The sequence below is a fragment of the Eurosta solidaginis genome, chromosome 3, assembly GCF_040869045.1.
Source record: "Eurosta solidaginis isolate ZX-2024a chromosome 3, ASM4086904v1, whole genome shotgun sequence".
Lineage (NCBI taxonomy): Eukaryota > Metazoa > Arthropoda > Insecta > Diptera > Tephritidae > Eurosta > Eurosta solidaginis.
In genome coordinates, this window is record NC_090321.1 from 178,328,143 (window position 1) to 178,345,892 (window position 17,750).

General features: G+C 40.8%; 2 protein-coding genes across 3 annotated transcripts in view; both read right to left on the reverse strand.

Annotated features, from left to right (window-relative positions):
* The window catches only part of Atg10 (Autophagy-related 10), a 42,474-nt gene that overhangs the window by 9,950 nt on the left and 14,774 nt on the right, over positions 1-17,750 (reverse strand). The window lies entirely within an intron of this gene.
* On the reverse strand, positions 12,313-14,805 carry LOC137246808 (tRNA (adenine(37)-N6)-methyltransferase). The gene is made up of 4 exons (XM_067777813.1): positions 14,529-14,805; positions 14,309-14,465; positions 13,797-14,256; positions 12,313-13,722 (listed from the first exon to the last, which is right to left on the reverse strand). The coding sequence occupies exons 1-4, from the start codon at positions 14,597-14,599 to the stop codon at positions 13,208-13,210; spliced, it is 1,203 nt and encodes a 400-aa protein (XP_067633914.1). The 5' UTR covers positions 14,600-14,805; the 3' UTR covers positions 12,313-13,207.

The following is a 17,750-nucleotide window of genomic DNA, read 5'->3' on the forward strand; positions in this document are numbered from 1 at the left end:
GACATGAATTCACATCAATAATTCAATCATTATGTATCTACATAAACGAAACAATAATTGCGTCTACACATATGTACTATGTACGTATACGAGCAGCGGAGAGTCAATGCACAAACACATGCATATATGTATCTGAGATACTCCTGAAAGTATGCAATAAAATCGTGCAATTGTAGTTACAGCTGAGAAGTTTGAGAGCTAATGGCAACTAGTAGATTCTGGAAGCGCCTAGAAGATGTGAACGTTGAAATCCGAGAGTATAAAAGGCGGCAATTGTAGAGGAATTCAGTTTGATTTGAGCAGTTTCCACTAAGACGCTATCTAGCGGGCAAGAGCAGTATTATTTTGAATATTAGAGTTTCATTTTAGCTATCAATCAGTTTGGTTATTAAGCAAGCTATTCGTTGCACAGTTTGAGTGTTATTGTGAAGTACTTTAATAAAGGCAATTTTGCATTATTACATATTGGAGTTATTTATTCAACAGTTTAGTGATTCGAACTCAGCAGAAAAAGGGCAAATAAGAGGATTGCAAGTAAAATCGTTACAATATCCATAATACACACACATTCTAGGGGTGTTTTGGCCTATCTCTCGAGACCCTAGTCACCCAGCGGTGTAAGACTTACTCTGTACTAAAGCATACAGCAACAGCTTCAATTTGATACCCATAATGTAAAAACACATTCTAGGTGTATCCGGGTCCACGTCACCCAGCGGCATAAAACTTACTTTGTACTGAGCGCACATCAACAGCTTTTTTAGTTTTTCTCATTGCATACTTATAGGAGTATCTCAGATATATGCTTATGTTTGTGCATTGACTCTCCGCTGCTCGTATACGTACATGGTACAGATGTGTAGACGCAATTATTGTTTCGTTTATGTAGATACATAATGATTGAATTATTGATGTGAATTCATGTCACTGCTTAGCATCGGCTTAGAGACGATAGCATCGCTCAGTGCTGCTAACATTCGTTACACTGCCCTCCACCTATGTCTGATTCTCCCGATCAGACAAATCTCTCGATCTATACGCTGCCAGCCTTCCCAAATGAACCACTCTTCTAATCCGTGGTTCTCCAGTGGTTTGTATGCGATATATGGTATCACTGATCTTCTTCACAACTTTGTGCGGGCCTTCCCAACTGTACCGATATTTGGATGGAACACCTTTCCGCCGGTGAGGGTTGTATAGCAGTACCAAATCTCCCTCCCGGAAACCTTCCAAATTATTCTTGTTGTACCTGTATTTCATCTTACTACTCATTATCCTGGATCGTTCCCTCGCACACTGTTGCTTGGCCAATGAAGAACTACTTCGCAGAGCTTGATCTTGACGGATTGACTTTGCATCATCAGTATCGTCTTGACGTTTCACAACAGTAGTACGCGCTGGCTTGAAACCACCCTTTCATTCTTTCTGGAAAATTCTTCCAGTCGTTTTAGTGCGTCCATTAGGGTTTGTCAATGCCAGTGTTTTTCTCGCAAGTACTTTTGATTTCGCTTTATTTGGCTCATTCGATCCATCAACCTTTGCTCGATCTACTTTCCTTGACTTTCGTGGTCTCTGTCGAATCTCCTCCACCAGCACTCGCTCACTGCTGAACCCTTTTTCCAAACTGAAGTTAAGTGGCACATCTTGGTTCTCATTGCATCACCCTTCTCTGCATATCGATCTTGATGTCATGGTCAACCAAGAAATCCACTCCCAATATAACTTCATCAACAATCTCCGCCACAACGAATTTGTGTAAAACCATGACCTTCCCAATTAAGACTTCACAGATCACTTCTCCCCGGACTTGGTTATACTCGCCAGTGACCGTACGCAACCTCGCTCCAGGTAACAGTTTTACTCTCCTGTTGACCAAGTCAGATCGGATCAAGGAATGAGATGCGCCTGTATCTACAGTCAGTACACGCTCCTTGCCATCCACATTCCCTCTGACGGTAAGACTGCTTGATTTCCTTCCAATTTGCGACACAGATATCACAGGACATTCAATAGCCGGGCAAGTTTTCGTTCTTTACATCCGACACGCTCTTGCTCATTTCCTCCAGCTTGCCTTTACGGCCACCCCCATTGTTGGAACTACTAGGACCAAGATCGCAATGACTTGCAATGTGACCGGACTTCCCGCATTTGAAGCATTTGGTAACTTTTTCATTCCGCTTTTGCGATCCTTTCAGCGCCTCCAATATTGCGTCTACCCACTCTGGCCTTTCTACTTCCACACGGCGTGCTTTGAAAACTGGCTTACACAGAAGAGACGCTGTTTCCTGAATCAGAGCTTATGACACCGTTTCTGCGAATGTTGGCTTTGGGTTTGCGTATGTAGCTCGCTTTGTTTCGACGTCCCGTATGCCATTTATAAAGCTCTGGATTTTTACCCTCTCGGTGTACTCCACGGGTTCGTCCGCATTTGCCAAATGTGCCAATCTTTCAACATCCGAGGCAAACTCCTGCAAAGTCTCATTCGCTCTTTGGTGACGGTTTTGCAGCTCAATTTGGAATATCTGTGTTCTATGCTCGCTTCCATAACGTCTCTCGACAACGGCCATCAATGCTTCATAGCTGTTCCGTTCGTACTCTGGAATAGTCTGTAAGATTTCGGTAGCTGGTCCTTTCAATGCTACGAAGAGTGCAGCAACTTTATCTTCAGCATTCCAGTTGTTCACTGTTGCGGTCTTCTCAAATTGTAGCTTAAAGACCTGGAAAGGAACAGAACCGTCAAAGGATGGTGTTTTTACCTTTGGATTACTCGTTGAAACTCCTGGGCGATTTAGTTGCAACTGCTCGATACGTCCTCTCAAAGCATCCACCTCGGCCTCGATTTTTTCTTCAAACTGTAAAATTTTTGTATCTTGCGCCTCCAACTTCGAGGAAATACGTCCTTCTTGCTCTTCCAGTTGAGCAGAGATCTGCGATGATATCTGTGCTGAAATTTGCGCCGACATTTCGGATATTCGTGCCTCTTGTGCTTCAATCTTCGCTGTTATTTCAGATGACATTTCTGCAATACGTGTCTCCTGTGATTCCATCTTGGTTGTAATCTGTGTCGACATTTCTGAAATACGCGTCTCTTGTCTTCCATCTTGGATGTAATCTGTGTCGACATTTCTGAAATACGCGTCTCTTGTGCTTCCATCTTGGATGTTACTGTCGATGTTTGAGCAGATATTGCAGCCAATATCATGTTCAAGTCTGTGCTCGTAACTGCCTGCGATGTTTCGTTTTTCTCTTCAATTTTTGTTGTCTCGTCGACATCAAGATGAAAGACATACTCTTCCACGTTAATTCCTTCTGCTTCCATTGCCTCTCGTAGTCGTGCCTGAAGTTCGAGTTTAATGCCGGTTGTATTCAATCCACGGCTCTCCAACTCCTTCTTCAGTTGCTGGATCTTCAATTCACTGAACTTTGCCATGTCCTTGTTGTCCTCTGGAATTTATTCAACAATTCCTCTTCTGACACCAATTGTAACGATTTTACTTGCAATCCTCTTATTTGCCCTTTTTCTGCTGAGTTCGAATCACTAAACTGTTGAATAAATAACTCCAATATGTAATAATGCAAAATGGCCTTTATTAAAGTACTTCACAATAACACTCAAACTGTGCAACGAATAGCTTGCTTAATAACCAAACTGATTTATAGCTCAAATCAAAGTCTACTATTCAAAATAATACTGCTATTGCTCGCTAGATAGCGTCTTAATCGAAATCTCAAATCAAACTGAATTCCAGCGCCTCTACAATTGCCGCCTTTTATACTCTTTGATTTCAACCTTCACATCTTCTAGGCGCTTCCAGAATCTACTAGTCCAGCAGCTCTCAAACTTCTCAGCTGTAACTACAATTACACAATTTTATAGTTTTTCTCATTGCATACTTATAGGAGTATCTCAGATATATGCTTGTGTTTGTGCATTGACTCTCCGCTGCTCGTATGTACATGGTACATATGTATAGACACAATTATTGTTTCGTTTATGTAGATACATAATGATTGATCTATGGATGTGAATTCACGTCACTGCTTAGCATCGGCTTAGAGACGATAGCATCGCTCAGTGCTGCTAACATTCGTTACAGTATCAAATGAAAGCTGTTGCTGAGAGTTTTAAAGTAATTTTCATTGTGATATTCGATGTAGTCGCATCAACCTGGCAAAACTGATAAATATGCATGCGAAGCCGAAATAAAGACATGAATTAATAATACCCACATACCTATTTACATACGTCCTTTTCGATTTGCCTGAAATTTGGTATATAAATTTGCCCATATTAGTATAGCATTTTCATTAAGGTAATTGTCAATATATTTATATCGTACTTTATAACGCTATTTATCAAATTTTTCTTTGAGACGACAACCATTTCTAATTAACCACATTGAAGGCACAATTTTTACCCAAATTTTCTTTGTGAATTTAAGCTACAGTTAAGGTTGGCTTAGTTTAACCTTGCCTTTTGATCATTTCAAATTTTTAATAGATAAAATATCAGGGTTAAACGCTAGGCAACTTATATACTACAGTTTAACCAACCACTGAAAATAAGCACCTATATTTTTTACTTATATCTACTCTTATATGTATATAAAGCACATTCTTCTTCTACATATACTTCGTTAATAACGTAGGAATAAAGCAACGTAAAGAACAAAGAGAAGGAACCAACGAGCATGATGTGAGCGTATTTCCTATTCACTGTCTGACACCAACTAACACATCGGTTGAATCCTCTGTATTATGCTTTGCTTTTTGACCAACGACTTACCAAACAACATAGAACGAATTCAAGGTACTGAGAGAAACATTACTTTTACCAACTATATTGATAGATTTATTTCTATCTTCGCCGCCGGGCGATGACGACAAACATCCCAAGGGTTGCTGCTGTTCAATTTTTTAAGTATAAAATGTAATCCATCAGAAATGAAGGTACTGACACTCGTCGTTAGTAATAATTGTGTGCCAGCCCTAATAGTCACTGGATGGATTGCAGCCAACGCCATCTAACAGTCAGATCGGTTGCACGAGCAGAAGGTGTAATGTGAAAAATATAAGTATGGCAGCGCTGTCTTTTAGGCAAGAATCTGGCGATCAGCCAATCAGGTGCTCGCTTTGATTCTTGCTTAGCTGACGCAGCCCTCTGTAGGAAAACATCGGTAACTTATTATAAGAAAGATGTTTAAAAAAAATGTGAAAATATGGCAATGATGTGGACACGAAAAAAAAGAAAGAAGATTGATTGAGAATAGAGCACTAAATGCGAACAGATATACATAAAAAACCCAACCTTGGCATTATTATTACAAATAAACCGGAATTATAAAAAAAAGAAAACATAATATCCAAAAACAAATTTTTTTTTCTTTACCTATAATTTTAAATTTTTAATTTAATTTCTTAACATTTTTGTTTTGTTTTGTTAATTTCTTAACATTTTGGGCGTGTTTTAGCAGTGAAGTGCTAAAGCAGAGAATTAAACAAGAATTAATTGTTTTCATCTTTATTTCAAAATAATGGCCCTTCTGAATAAACAGCGTCAAGTTCGCCCGGCATTGTGTTTTAAGTAGACGAAATATCTGGGCGTAATTTGAAAAATGTCATCGCCCGACGCGGCGTATATTGTCCTCGCTCGGCATTGTGTTTCAAGCATTAAAGCCCCGACAGATAAGCAGATATTCATGTAGATGAGTTTAACACAAGCTTATGCGTTATGAGATTGCACTTCTTTTTATGGAGAACGGTAGATTGAGCGACACTGGCGCCATCTCTCATGAAAAAGTAGCCAGCTCCCTATTTTTGTTGCAAGCAAAGTATAAGAAGAATTTTACATTTGATTTGGCTAAGAGTGCCGACACACGTTGCAAGTGAAATTATTTTTCCCACTCGTTGGTAACTTTAATAACATTTTTCGCAATTAAAAACTGCAATATAACAAATGATCAAAATACATATGTAGGCAAGTATTGTTGTTGTATAGGGAGAATGTTTATAACAGTGCTTCGCAAAATTTTATATGTGAATTGCCAAGTCTGAAGTTCCTTCATACGCAACATCTTGATTGATTGTGGTGATGTTACTGGAATGCATAAGCTTGTGTTAAACGCATCTACAGTATAGTCGTAAAGTATTAGAACAAGATGAAAAAAGTTGTTTTTGTCAGTTTATCGTATCATTTATTTAAATATTATTAACATATTCGCAGTAGTTTTGTACATTCAACGTAGTTCTATGATCCGAAGACATTTTTAATGAATTTTACTGAAAGTTCCATCAAAATGTATAAGAAAATAAGCGATTTTCTCTCAAACGTGGATATTCTTCCCACAATAGCTCGATGGGATTTAAATCGGGAGATTTTGGTGGCCACTCCATTGTATCAAGGTCACCTGTCGTTCTCTTGTAGGTAAATGAATCCACGACCAATAAAATGAATGCCAGTTGGTATTACATGCCATTGGAGTACTCTGTGATATTGCTCTTTTTTCATAATTCCTTCAATTTTTTTAGTTGACCAACGCCAGCGTAGCTGAAACAGCCCCAAACCATCACTGAGCCACCGCCATATTTCACAGTTGGCACAATGCAATCTGCTTTGGATCTTTCATTGACGTTTCTGCGAACATATTGACGCCTATATCTACCGAAAAGTTCGAATTTTGATTCGCCTGACCATAAAAATGGTTTCCATTGATCAATCGTCCAGTCAATAAATATGTTATTGTGGGTACTTCAGTCCTCTGTTTATTTACTGGCTATAGAAGTGGTTTCTGACAGCAATGCGTCCAATCATACCTTTTTCTTTAAGCCGGCCTTTGACTGTCGTGAGTGATATTGGTGAATCCAAGTCTTCATTCATTTCAGCACGAATTTATGATGCAAATTTCCCTCGATTGGCCTTGCTTATTGCAGATCGTTTTTTGTTGGTATTTTGTCCAGTTTCCCTATATCTTCTCATGGCCATATGAACAGAACACAGAGTAATTTTCAAAAGTTTAGCTATTTCTCGATAGTTTTCCCCCTTTTTTTTTAAATGATTTGGCCTCGTATTTCGACGGATATTTCCTTTCGATTGGCCATTTTCAATCTGGAAAAATACAATTCTGAGGCTATTACAACATCAACATCTTTTTATCTTGTTCTAATACTTTCCGACTGTACTGTATATGAAAAATTTCATTGTGTTGCGGCCTTTACATCAGTGGTCGCCAAAACTGAAACTGTGTTAGTAAAGCGCCAAATACACGACACGAACATTTCCGCGAACATTCCCGTTATGTCATGTTTCTGCGACCTTTTCTGTTGTTGTTGTTGTAGCAATGCTCGCCCCACCTAATAGCCGCGACCGATCACAAATTGTCATCAATATCATCTAACGGGAGTCCAAAGAAACTTGCCGTTTCAACAGGGGTGAACCATAAGGAAAGGGGTGTTAGAGGCGTTGGTTCCACATTACAATTAAAGAGATGGTTGGTGTCATGTGGGGACACATTGCAAGCGGGGCATACATTTTGTATGTTTGATTCTGGATAGGTAAGAGTTTAGCCTGTTACAGTATCCAGAACGAAGTTGAGCAAGAGTGACACGCGTTTCCCTGGGGAGTATGCGTTCCTCTTCCGCGAGTTCTGGATATTTTTCTTCAAGTACTGGATTCACCGGGCAATTCCCGACATAAAGGTCCGACGCCTGTCTATGGAGTTCACCAAGGACCTGCTTGTGTTTTTTCGCTTCATAAGGCTGGGTTCTCAGGTGCCGTATTTCCTCAAAATGCTTACGGAGATGACTCCTTAGGCCCCTAGGCGGTGCTGGTTCATCAATCAGATGTCTGTTGGGATGCCCAGGTTTCTGGGTATTCAACAGAAACTGTTTGGTCAGCATCTCATTTCTCTCCCTGATGGGGAGTATTCTCGCCTCATTATGCAGATGGTGTTCTGGGGACATAAGAAGACAGCCCGTGGCGATTATGAGAGCAGTATTTTGGCAGGCCTGTAGTTTCTTCCAGTGGGTAGTTTTTAGGCTTGGCGACCATATGGGTGACGCGTAGCACGTAATCGGCTGGCTAATTGCTTTGTATGTGGTCATGAGCGTTTCTTTATCTTTTCCCCAGGTACTCCCAGCAAGGGATTTGAGGATTTTATTACGGCTCTGAATTCTCGGAACAATTGCGGTTGCGTTCGCACCAAAATGTAGATCCTGATCAAACGTCACACCCAAGATCTTGCGGTGTAGGACAGTCGGTAGCGTAGTGCCATCGACGTGGATGTTCAATATGGTCGACATTTGGGGCGTCCATGTTGTAAATAAGGTCGCGGAAGATTTAGTCGGTGACAATGCCAGGTTTCGCGAGGCGAAAAAACTGGAGAGATCAGGGAGATAGCCGTTTATTTTATTGCATAGCTCATCGATCTCTGGGCCTGGGCCTGTGGCCATTATTGTGCAGTCATCGGCGTAGGAAACGATTGTGACTCCTTCCGGTGGTGAAGGTAGCTTAGATATGTAGAAATTAAACAAAAGTGGGGATAGGACACCACCCTGTGGCACCCCTTGTTTAATTCTCCTTGGTTTTGATGTTTCGTTTCTGAATTGCACCGATGCCTGCCGACCACCCAGATAATTTGCGGTCCACCTTTTAAGACATGGGGGAAGGGTAGACCCTTCCAGGTCTTGCAGTAATGAGCCATGGTTGACCGTATCAAAGGCTTTTGATAGGTCTAGCGCTACGAGTACTGTTCTATGGTGGGGGTATTGATTCAAACCGCAATTTATCTGGGTGCTAATGACATTTAGCGCGGAGGTAGTGCTATAGAGTTTTCTGAAGCCATGCTGATGATGGGCTAGCTGCAAATGTGCTTGGAAATAAGGGAGCAAAATGGCTTCAAGCGTCTTTGCCACTGGCGATAGGAGAGATATCGGACGATATGACTCACCTACGTTAGCTGGTTTCCCAGGCTTTAGTAGCGGGATCACCTTGGCCATTTTCCATTTCTCGGGTATGGCAAAGGTGGAGAGAGACAGGTTGAAGACATGCGCTAAATATTTGAAACCCTCTTTCCCTAGGTTTTTAAGCATCGGCATGGCTATGCCGTCTGGGCCCACTGCTTTGGATGGTTTAGCGCAACCAATGGCGTCCTCAACCTCTCTAGCGGTGATGGTGATTGGTGACGCGCTGAATTTGTGTTTATGTGCGTGTCTATTGGCTCTCCGTCTATCTTTGTCGACCGTAGAATGCATTATATATTGTCGGCAGAAAGCGCTCGCGCATTTTTCCGCATCCGATAGCACCTTATCGCCAAAGGCGATGGAAACTTTGTCTTTGTGCTTAGTCGGATTCGATAGGGACTTTACGGTGGACCAAAGTTTACCTACACCGGTACAGAGGTTACAACCTCTTAGGTGCTCTTCCCATTTCGCCCGCTTGTGTTCGTCCACAAGCAATCTGATGCGTTGGTTTATATCCCTTATTTGGGGGTCGCCTGGATCAAGCTGTCTTATAAGGTCGCGTTCCCTCGCTAAGCTCGCGGCCTCCGCCGGGAAGTGGAGCCGGATTTCGGGAATTCTCCCTTCCCACTTTCCTTTTTTGAAGTTTATGAAAGTGCGTTTTTCGGTGACGATGAAGTCGGCGGTACGCTCGAACGAAATAAGTATGGGCAGGTGGTCGGATGCCAATGTTACCATCGGCTGCCAGTTGACGCAGTTTACGAGTTCTGCGCTCACGATTGAGATATCTGGCGAGCTATGACAGCTTCCTGCCATACGTGTGGGGGCGTCTCCGTTTATAGTGCAGAACGTCGTTTCTTCTATTTGATCCGCCAACATCTCACCCCTACTGTCCGCCCGCAAGTTTGAATGCCATAGGTCGTGATGGGCATTGAAATCGCCTAAGATAATGCGATTGTTGCCAGTGAGTAAGGCCTCGATTTACGGGCGGTATCCACTGGGGCAACAGGTGACAGGAGGGATGTAGATGTTGATGATTTCTAGATTTGCTTCGCCTGACCGGACAGATAGGCCTTGACGTTCTAAGACATTGTCCCTGCGGTCGATGCCAGGATCAAATATATGATATTGCACAGAGTGGTGTATAATAAACGCGAGGCCACCTCCATTTCCGCTCTCGCGGTCCTTCCTGTGGACATTATACCCAGAGCAGGTCTGCAATGCAGATCTTGCTGTGAGTTTAGTCTCTTGAATCGCAGCAATGCGGATGTTGTGCCGCTTCATAAAATCGACTATCTCCGTAATCTTCCCAGTTAGTCCATTACAGTTTAACTGCAGAATTCTGAAGTGCATGAGGGGTGACGCCGCCACTCTAGGGGTAAGTGACGGGTGACTACGCCTAGGTTGTGGAAGGCCAGGACGAAATTGCTGTTGTGGCCTTGGGACTGGGCGCCCTTGGGCAAGCATTGGGGTACCCGGATGATTTGGGTTTGCGACCTGGCAACATGGCGCGATGAAACCTGTCGAGGGGTTGCCGTCGCGGAGACCAGAACATCTAGGAAACTGGCACCACCCAAGGCAGGAGCTGCATTGAGCGGATGTCGCAAACCTATATATTCTGTGCTGGCAGACGTTGCAAACGGAGGTAGGGACTAAGAGTCTGTTTCCCTGACCTGCACGATTGCTGCCAGAAAATAGGAGAAGAGAAGAAGACGGGGGCAGGGGCTGATGCTCAGCATTGCTACCAGCTCTACTACGAAGGTAGTAGTTATGAGTGGTATCAGCTCTTTGAGTTGTTGGCGCCGTGGGGCGCGAGCAGCAGCGGGTACTTGTTGTGGCTTGCTGAGCAGCGAGGCTGCTGGAAGGTAGTGGAGGGGCGCTTAGACGTAGACTACGGGACGCCCTTGGGCGTGAGCAGCAAGGAGCCACAAAAGATTTATAAAAGTTACGTGGACGTCGGGTTTTGGGATCAAGCCCAGAACAACCTGTCCGATGCAACCATCCCTTGCACGAGACACACTGAACAGAGTATGACCGTCCTAAAAAGATTCTTTTCTGGCAAATGCAGCAAAACCATTTCTCAGGAACGGGGTCAGGAGACGGACCCGGATTGGGTTCGATACCTTCCCGGAGTAAGAGAATATGTAGCAGTCCTGCTGCAAGGAGCTGCTGGGGGGATGACAATTTGTGGGAGGGACGAAACAAATTAAATGGGGTCACACTGAAATGACAGTCCTTGGTCGGGAAAAATCCCGAGTCGCTCCGGTACATAGAACCTGTCGTGTATGGTGGTGTTTGCCAGTTCGCGCAAATGTTCGGCAAAAATCAAAATATTTTAATTTTTGGCGAACATTTGCGCGAACTGTTTGTGCGTGTATGGCGAAATAGCTCATAATCGTAGTAATTTCTGAACGGAACAGACGTGTGCGGAAAGGTAAAATGGACAATAAAAAATTTCTGAGTAAATTTATTGAAATGTATAAATCTTTGCTATCATTGTGGCAAGTAAAAAGCAAAGATTATTGTAATAGAATTAAAAAGAATAATGCAAGCGAGCAATATTGCTGCAGCACAATTGTTGTCCGTATTCATCGGTCTGAAAGAGAACTAATGTTCGGCCAAAAGTTCGTATGGTGTATGGCCAAAGCTGCGAACAAAATTGCGGAATGTTCGCGGAAATGTTCGTGTCGTGTATTTGGCGCTTAAGAGTAACATCATCGAAGTTGCAGTTTTATATAGTATGTGGATATACATAAACTTTTTGGTAGCATCAAAGCGAAGAAAGGGACTAGCCGTTCATTGTTATCTTACGACGCACGGTGGGGTATTTGATCAATCTAGCTGGCCAAAACTAAAACAGTAGTTATTTCTGTTCAAATAGTGGTTGTCTCACTTCATTGTTATGAAAGGAAATATGTGACAGTAAATTCACGGTGTTCCGCGCAGAATTTATATGGATCGGGCCCTGGGTTTCGGATGGACCCGGGGTCATTTTTTGGCATTATATGAGATATGTCAATATGGGTATATACATACATTACATATATATATATACATTACGATATAGTATTACATTTTAAGACTTTTCACATAGGTGTTGCTACTGAGGATGTTTTCGCAATGTTGCCACCTTTTGCCAATAAGGGTACCAGTCTCTTACAAGATTTTCTTTGGCTAGGTGTTCAGTTGCAGATGGGAAACTTAGACGGATTTCCAGGATTCTACCAGCGACTTCCACGCGAGCCAGGCTAAATCGGTAATCCTATCCTGCAGGAGTCACGTTCTCCCCATCAGTAGGACGCAGCAAATGCGCACTCAATATATACAGTATGTTGCCAATTTAATTTAATTCAAATATATTCATAAAAGTGAATCATTTATTTACTTAAACTGCAGATATAACGATATGCTTTTTCAAACAGATTAAAAATTATAGTAATAACAAAGAGGATAAATATAATAAGAGCCGTCACTCGCTATTTTTTAGGCATTTACTCGATGTAAACTGTGAGGTAGTCGCTACTTTTTTTTGGGCGAGATGTTTATAAATGTCTTCTATATATTTTCATGGGGTATTTGTGTTTATTTTTCGGACTGTATTTAATTAATTATTTAATTATCTTTCCAAAAAACACGTTTGCATAAAGTGACAGCACCGCATAGATAAATGGAAGGCAATTCAAAAATGTCCCTCATAAAACAAAAGTAGCGACTACCTCAGAGTTTACATCGAGTTAATTCCCCAAAAATAACGAGTGACGGCTCTTATTATATTTATCCTCTTTGGTAATAATAGCGTAAAATAAACATCCAGATCCGGCATATTTGAAAGTGAATTGCAGAACATACCTGAATTATGTATTAAATACATAAAGCACATAGCATATGTACATAACTATTTATATATAAATAAAAATTAAGCTAGGGTAATAAATATGCACATGAGATCAAGGCAAAAGTAGCTTTTTCCGCTAATTTATATTGCTAGCCAGAACTCGGCAATATAAAATAACTTAAAATTTAGCTTCACATAACAACACGTTTTTTATGTAGCTATAGCAAATACATACCTTTTTTTGATATGAGCATATAATATTTATATATTTATATAATTTTACATATTTAAATGTACGTATTTTAGCTATTGTTTCCTTGTCAACTACATATGTGCTCTAAACAAAAGCATACTTCATCTCAACTATTTATATATAAAAACTAGTTTATTTTTTTAATTACTTATTAATTTCCTCCATCACTCTGGTAATTCTTCGTCTTGCACATTTTCTGTTCTACGTATTTGCACAACTGTTACCATAGCTGCTTTATCATCAAATTTGCATGTGACAGTGACTTCGCTCAATTGGAATGTAAATATTTGTGAACCATATTTTGTGCGTAAATACACAGAACGTGGATCAGCTTCCAATATATCTATAATACATTGTCGATGTACCTGCAGTTCTTTTAATTGAGATTCGGCACGTTCGTTGAAGCAAACTTTCAAGCGTTGACTTCCCGCTACCCAATTGGGTACACGTACCGCGCTTGCTGGTGCCGTAGCATGATTAACAATGTTTGGAGGTGTTGATGATATATGATTATTCGAATGTCCAATACCAACGGCGCCTAAACCAGTATCATCACTGCTACTATTACTGCCACCAGTAGCACCTGCAGCCAACATTTCAAGCTCTGATTCCTCACCATCAGGTTCTTGGCGGGAATCGTAAAAATCATATGTTTCCAAAGGACCAACAGATATTCGGCCTACAAATGTATAATAATACAATATTCAATAATTGCATGATTTATTTTTGTTGCCACAAAGAAATACTTCTTACCTGATTCCAAAGGCTTTGCTGGTGCATCATAAAATGGAATATATGGTTTAATATCCAACAAAGGTGTACCATCAACCATATCGGTACCAAAGAACGTAATGGTTGCGCCATCTACCTTTTCAATTTCTACCAAGGACAAACCAATTGGACAAGGACGGTGCGGTGAACGTGTTGAAAATACACCCACACGTTCGCCACCCAAACGTGGCGGCGCGACCTTGGCCTTCGGATGTACATTATTTTTGTGAAAATGATAAATCAACCACATGTGCGAATATTCCTCTAATCCTTGTGATGCATGTGCGGGATTTGTAAATGTATTGGAATTTAGCTCAATCAAACCCCGCAAACGTCCGCCAACGTTCGATTGTCGCGGCACTGCACGCTTCTCAGGGAACGCTGTACGTATGACACCAATATGCTGCCAATGCACGCCGCCGCACGCCTCCGAATTGGAGCCCTGTAACAGAACAGTTAAAACAGTGGTCTTGTTAAAGCTTGTTTAACTTTACATCGGTTTGCTGACTTTGTTGTGCCGAAACATTACTATTGCGTGCATTTTCCTCAGCAGTTTGTCGACGACAGCCTTCGCAACGAAACTCCCGCAGCAGGCACGCGACGCTGTCGATGTCCTTTCGCTGTACATGCTGCAAGTTACGCACTTGTTGTCTGTGCATACAATATGAGATTCAAGTATCCGTCAAACAATAGCTTGCTTTAGATTAAACCTACCTCAATTTGCTTATCTCATTGCGGGCAATTGTTAATTGATTTTGCAATGCCAACACTTCGCTTTTCAACATTTTTTACTTCAAGATTGCAAAATATTACAAATAGACTAATTTTAACAACACAATTCATATACTTGCAATAAATTTGCAAAATATAAAAAAAATTATTTAGGAAAGAGGAAAAATTTTCACTCGTCTGCAATTTTTGACACTGACAACATAAACATGGAAAAACGTTTGGAAAATACACTTTTCCGCCGATCACATTTGCATAGAAATGTGACCAATGTACCGGGTTATCGATTACTTCCCATTCATTTCAAATCTGTCAAATAAACAAATAGTGTTTTCAACGGCCATGACCGAATTTCTTTATCCGTTACTGAAAATTTGATTTATTTTATTTAATGTTCCCTTTAGACCATCTACACATTTTCAACCGCTTCATATAAGCACATGCAGATCGAATTTTGGGTAATAGTGCAGCTTACGGTACCCACCGAAATTTGGGCCAAAATTTTCGAGTGAGGTATCAAAAGACGCGTATTCACGTCTAGATCAGAAAAAAAAAACCGAAAAAAGACCCGCGGTCCCTCCGAAACCGGTGGTGGTATCCATAGTATTTTTGCGCAGAACACCTTTCTGCGTTGGCGGGCTTCGGCCGCGCTTAAAAAAATAACCCCTGGCTTCGCCATGCCAAGTCCGGGTGTGTGGTATAACCGTGGCTACCGCCACGGTGAGGCACAATTTTTTTTTTGTGGGTACAAACACAACAACAACCACCATGCAAAAATTTTTGGATTACGTGTTCCATTTTCTTCATGTTGGAGTACTCTAACAATACTCCTTTGCAATGCGTTTGCGGAACATTCTTGTAAATGACTTGCTGATGTTGGAGATTTCTGATGAAAATGCCTGCTGTAATGTCTGCAAGGTTGCATTCCTTTGAGTTTACCGCGTTTACACAATGAAATGTGCGCGTAAATTTATACAAATTGTGTAAATGATTTTTCATACAAAATTTGACAGTTCGTTTACGCACTAAATAAATTTATACATTTACACACTTTATAAGGCATTTATACGGTTACATGAGTCCCCCTATTAGTTTCTTTATTCATGCAAATGCTAAATAACATAAGAATATTCGTAGTGAAAAATATTAAAGTTGTATTGCCCCTCTTCATTTACTTTCATTTTAAATTAAATTCTCTCCGATAATTCTTTCCAACACAATTCCTCTTTAGTACTTTGGCATATGATCCTCTGTGGGTGCTCCGTGGACTACTACAGTGAAAGTTCTCTCACGTATGTACTCTATGGAATACTCACAAACAAAGCGAGAGTGGGATCACCTACTCCTCTCCTAGGACATCGCAATGTTAATTGGAGCACAATTTTTGTATGAATACAGATTAGATTTGGAGCAGTCCTATACTCCCAAAGGAGTATTCCTTACATTATTTATAGAGTACTCGCATTTTTTGAAGGGCACATGAAAATCGACAACTTCAACTGCAAATATCTCCGGACAGAGATAACATTTTTCTTTTCCGCCTTCGGATTATTGTTCTCGAGATTAATACGCGTCTTTTGATACCTCACTCGAAAATCTTAGCCCAACTTTAGGGTGGGTATCGTAAACTGCACTACTACCGAATTTTGAAATGCACGAACTTCTTCGTTGTCTGTGTACTCACTTCAATAAGCACTGCAAAAACATTGATACGTACTAAAAAAATATCTGCTGAATACCTTAAATACACAATGATTTGGGTGGGTGGCTTGGAATCACGTTCTTTCCAACCGTCCACTCTTATCACCAGCTCCAGTAACTTTGGGTGGTGGCTTGGAATCACGGCCTTTCCACCTCCCACACATCGTAGCCCTACTTGTTGTGTCAAATATACATCAGCTGCTCGAAATCATGTCCATTCCGACAGCACTAATAATCAATTCCCGTTGCTCGGCATCACAGTCCACCCCGACAACTGATTTTATAATATATATACACATTTTATAATATAATTTTCTTCAATTTGTATACTTCTGTAATTTATCTGTAATCCGTAACATTATTTAGTCTGATTAATTGTTAAATTTGTAGACTAATAAATCAAATAAAAATAAATAAAGCCATATATGTAATACTTTTAAATTGCTAGTACATACAATATACTCGTAATAAGGTTTCAATTCGAAATCAATAAAAGACAAGCCTATGTAACATCTTATGTGATTTTAAATTATTTGTTGCTAACTTAAAAAAAATGTATTTTATTTATATTTGTTTTTATTAATTCGGCACACGCCGCGTTACGCGAACCGTGCGTGCATACCTGTAATTATCTATATATATAAAATAGGATGTACATATGTATGTATGTTTGTATGAGGCTTATGGACTCCCGAAACTACCACGCCGATTTTATTCAAATTTTCAGGATAACTTAGTAGGAACCCGGAGAGTGTGAAAATTTTTTTCCGGGAAGTGGACCAGGGACCGATTTATTCTAAACTATCGTATATATGGCTCGATTTGCCTGAAATTTGGTATGTAGGTAGCGTTATATCTAGAACAAAATGTCGGATAATTTTTCTTCCGGGAAGTGGACCAGGATACATATTGGTGACTAGGATCTCGAGATATAGGACAAAAAGTGGATCCGGGCACCCCTAGAATGTGTTTATACAATATGGATATCAAATGAAAGCTGCTAATGAGTGCTTTAGTACAGGGTAGTTTTCATACCTATTGGTGACTAGGGTCTCGATATGGCCAAAACGTGGACCCGGGCATCCCCAGAATGTGTTTATACAATATGGATATCAAATGAAAGCTGTTGATGAGTGCTTTAGTACAGGGTAGTTTTCATACCTATCGGTGACTAGGGTCTCGAGATATAGGCCAAAACGTGGACCCGGGCACCTCTAGAATGTGTTTATACAAAATGGATATCAAATGAAAGCTGTTGATGAGTGCTTTAGTACAGGGTAGTTTTCATACCTATTGGTGACTAGGGTCTGGAGATATAGGCCAAAACGTGGACCCGGGCACCCCTAGAATGTGTTTATACAATATGGATATCAAATTAAAGCTGCCGATCAGTGCTTTAAGGGTAGTTTTCATACCTATAGGTGACTAGGGTCTCGAGATATAGGCCAAAACGTGGACCCGGGCACCCCTAGAATGTGTTTATACAATATGGATATCAAATGAAAG

What these genes read in the sequence shown, in the direction of transcription:
- LOC137246808 (XM_067777813.1), bottom strand. Translation starts at nt 14,599, where the DNA reads ATGTTGAAAAGCGAAGTGTTGGCATTGCAAAATCAATTAACAATTGCC. An exon ending in AATGAGATAAGCAAATTGAG is followed by an intron (nt 14,466 to 14,528) that starts GTAGGTTTAATC and finishes TTGTATGCACAG; the next exon opens with ACAACAAGTGCGTAACTTGC. An exon ending in AACAAAGTCAGCAAACCGAT is followed by an intron (nt 14,257 to 14,308) that starts GTAAAGTTAAAC and finishes GTTCTGTTACAG; the next exon opens with GGCTCCAATTCGGAGGCGTG.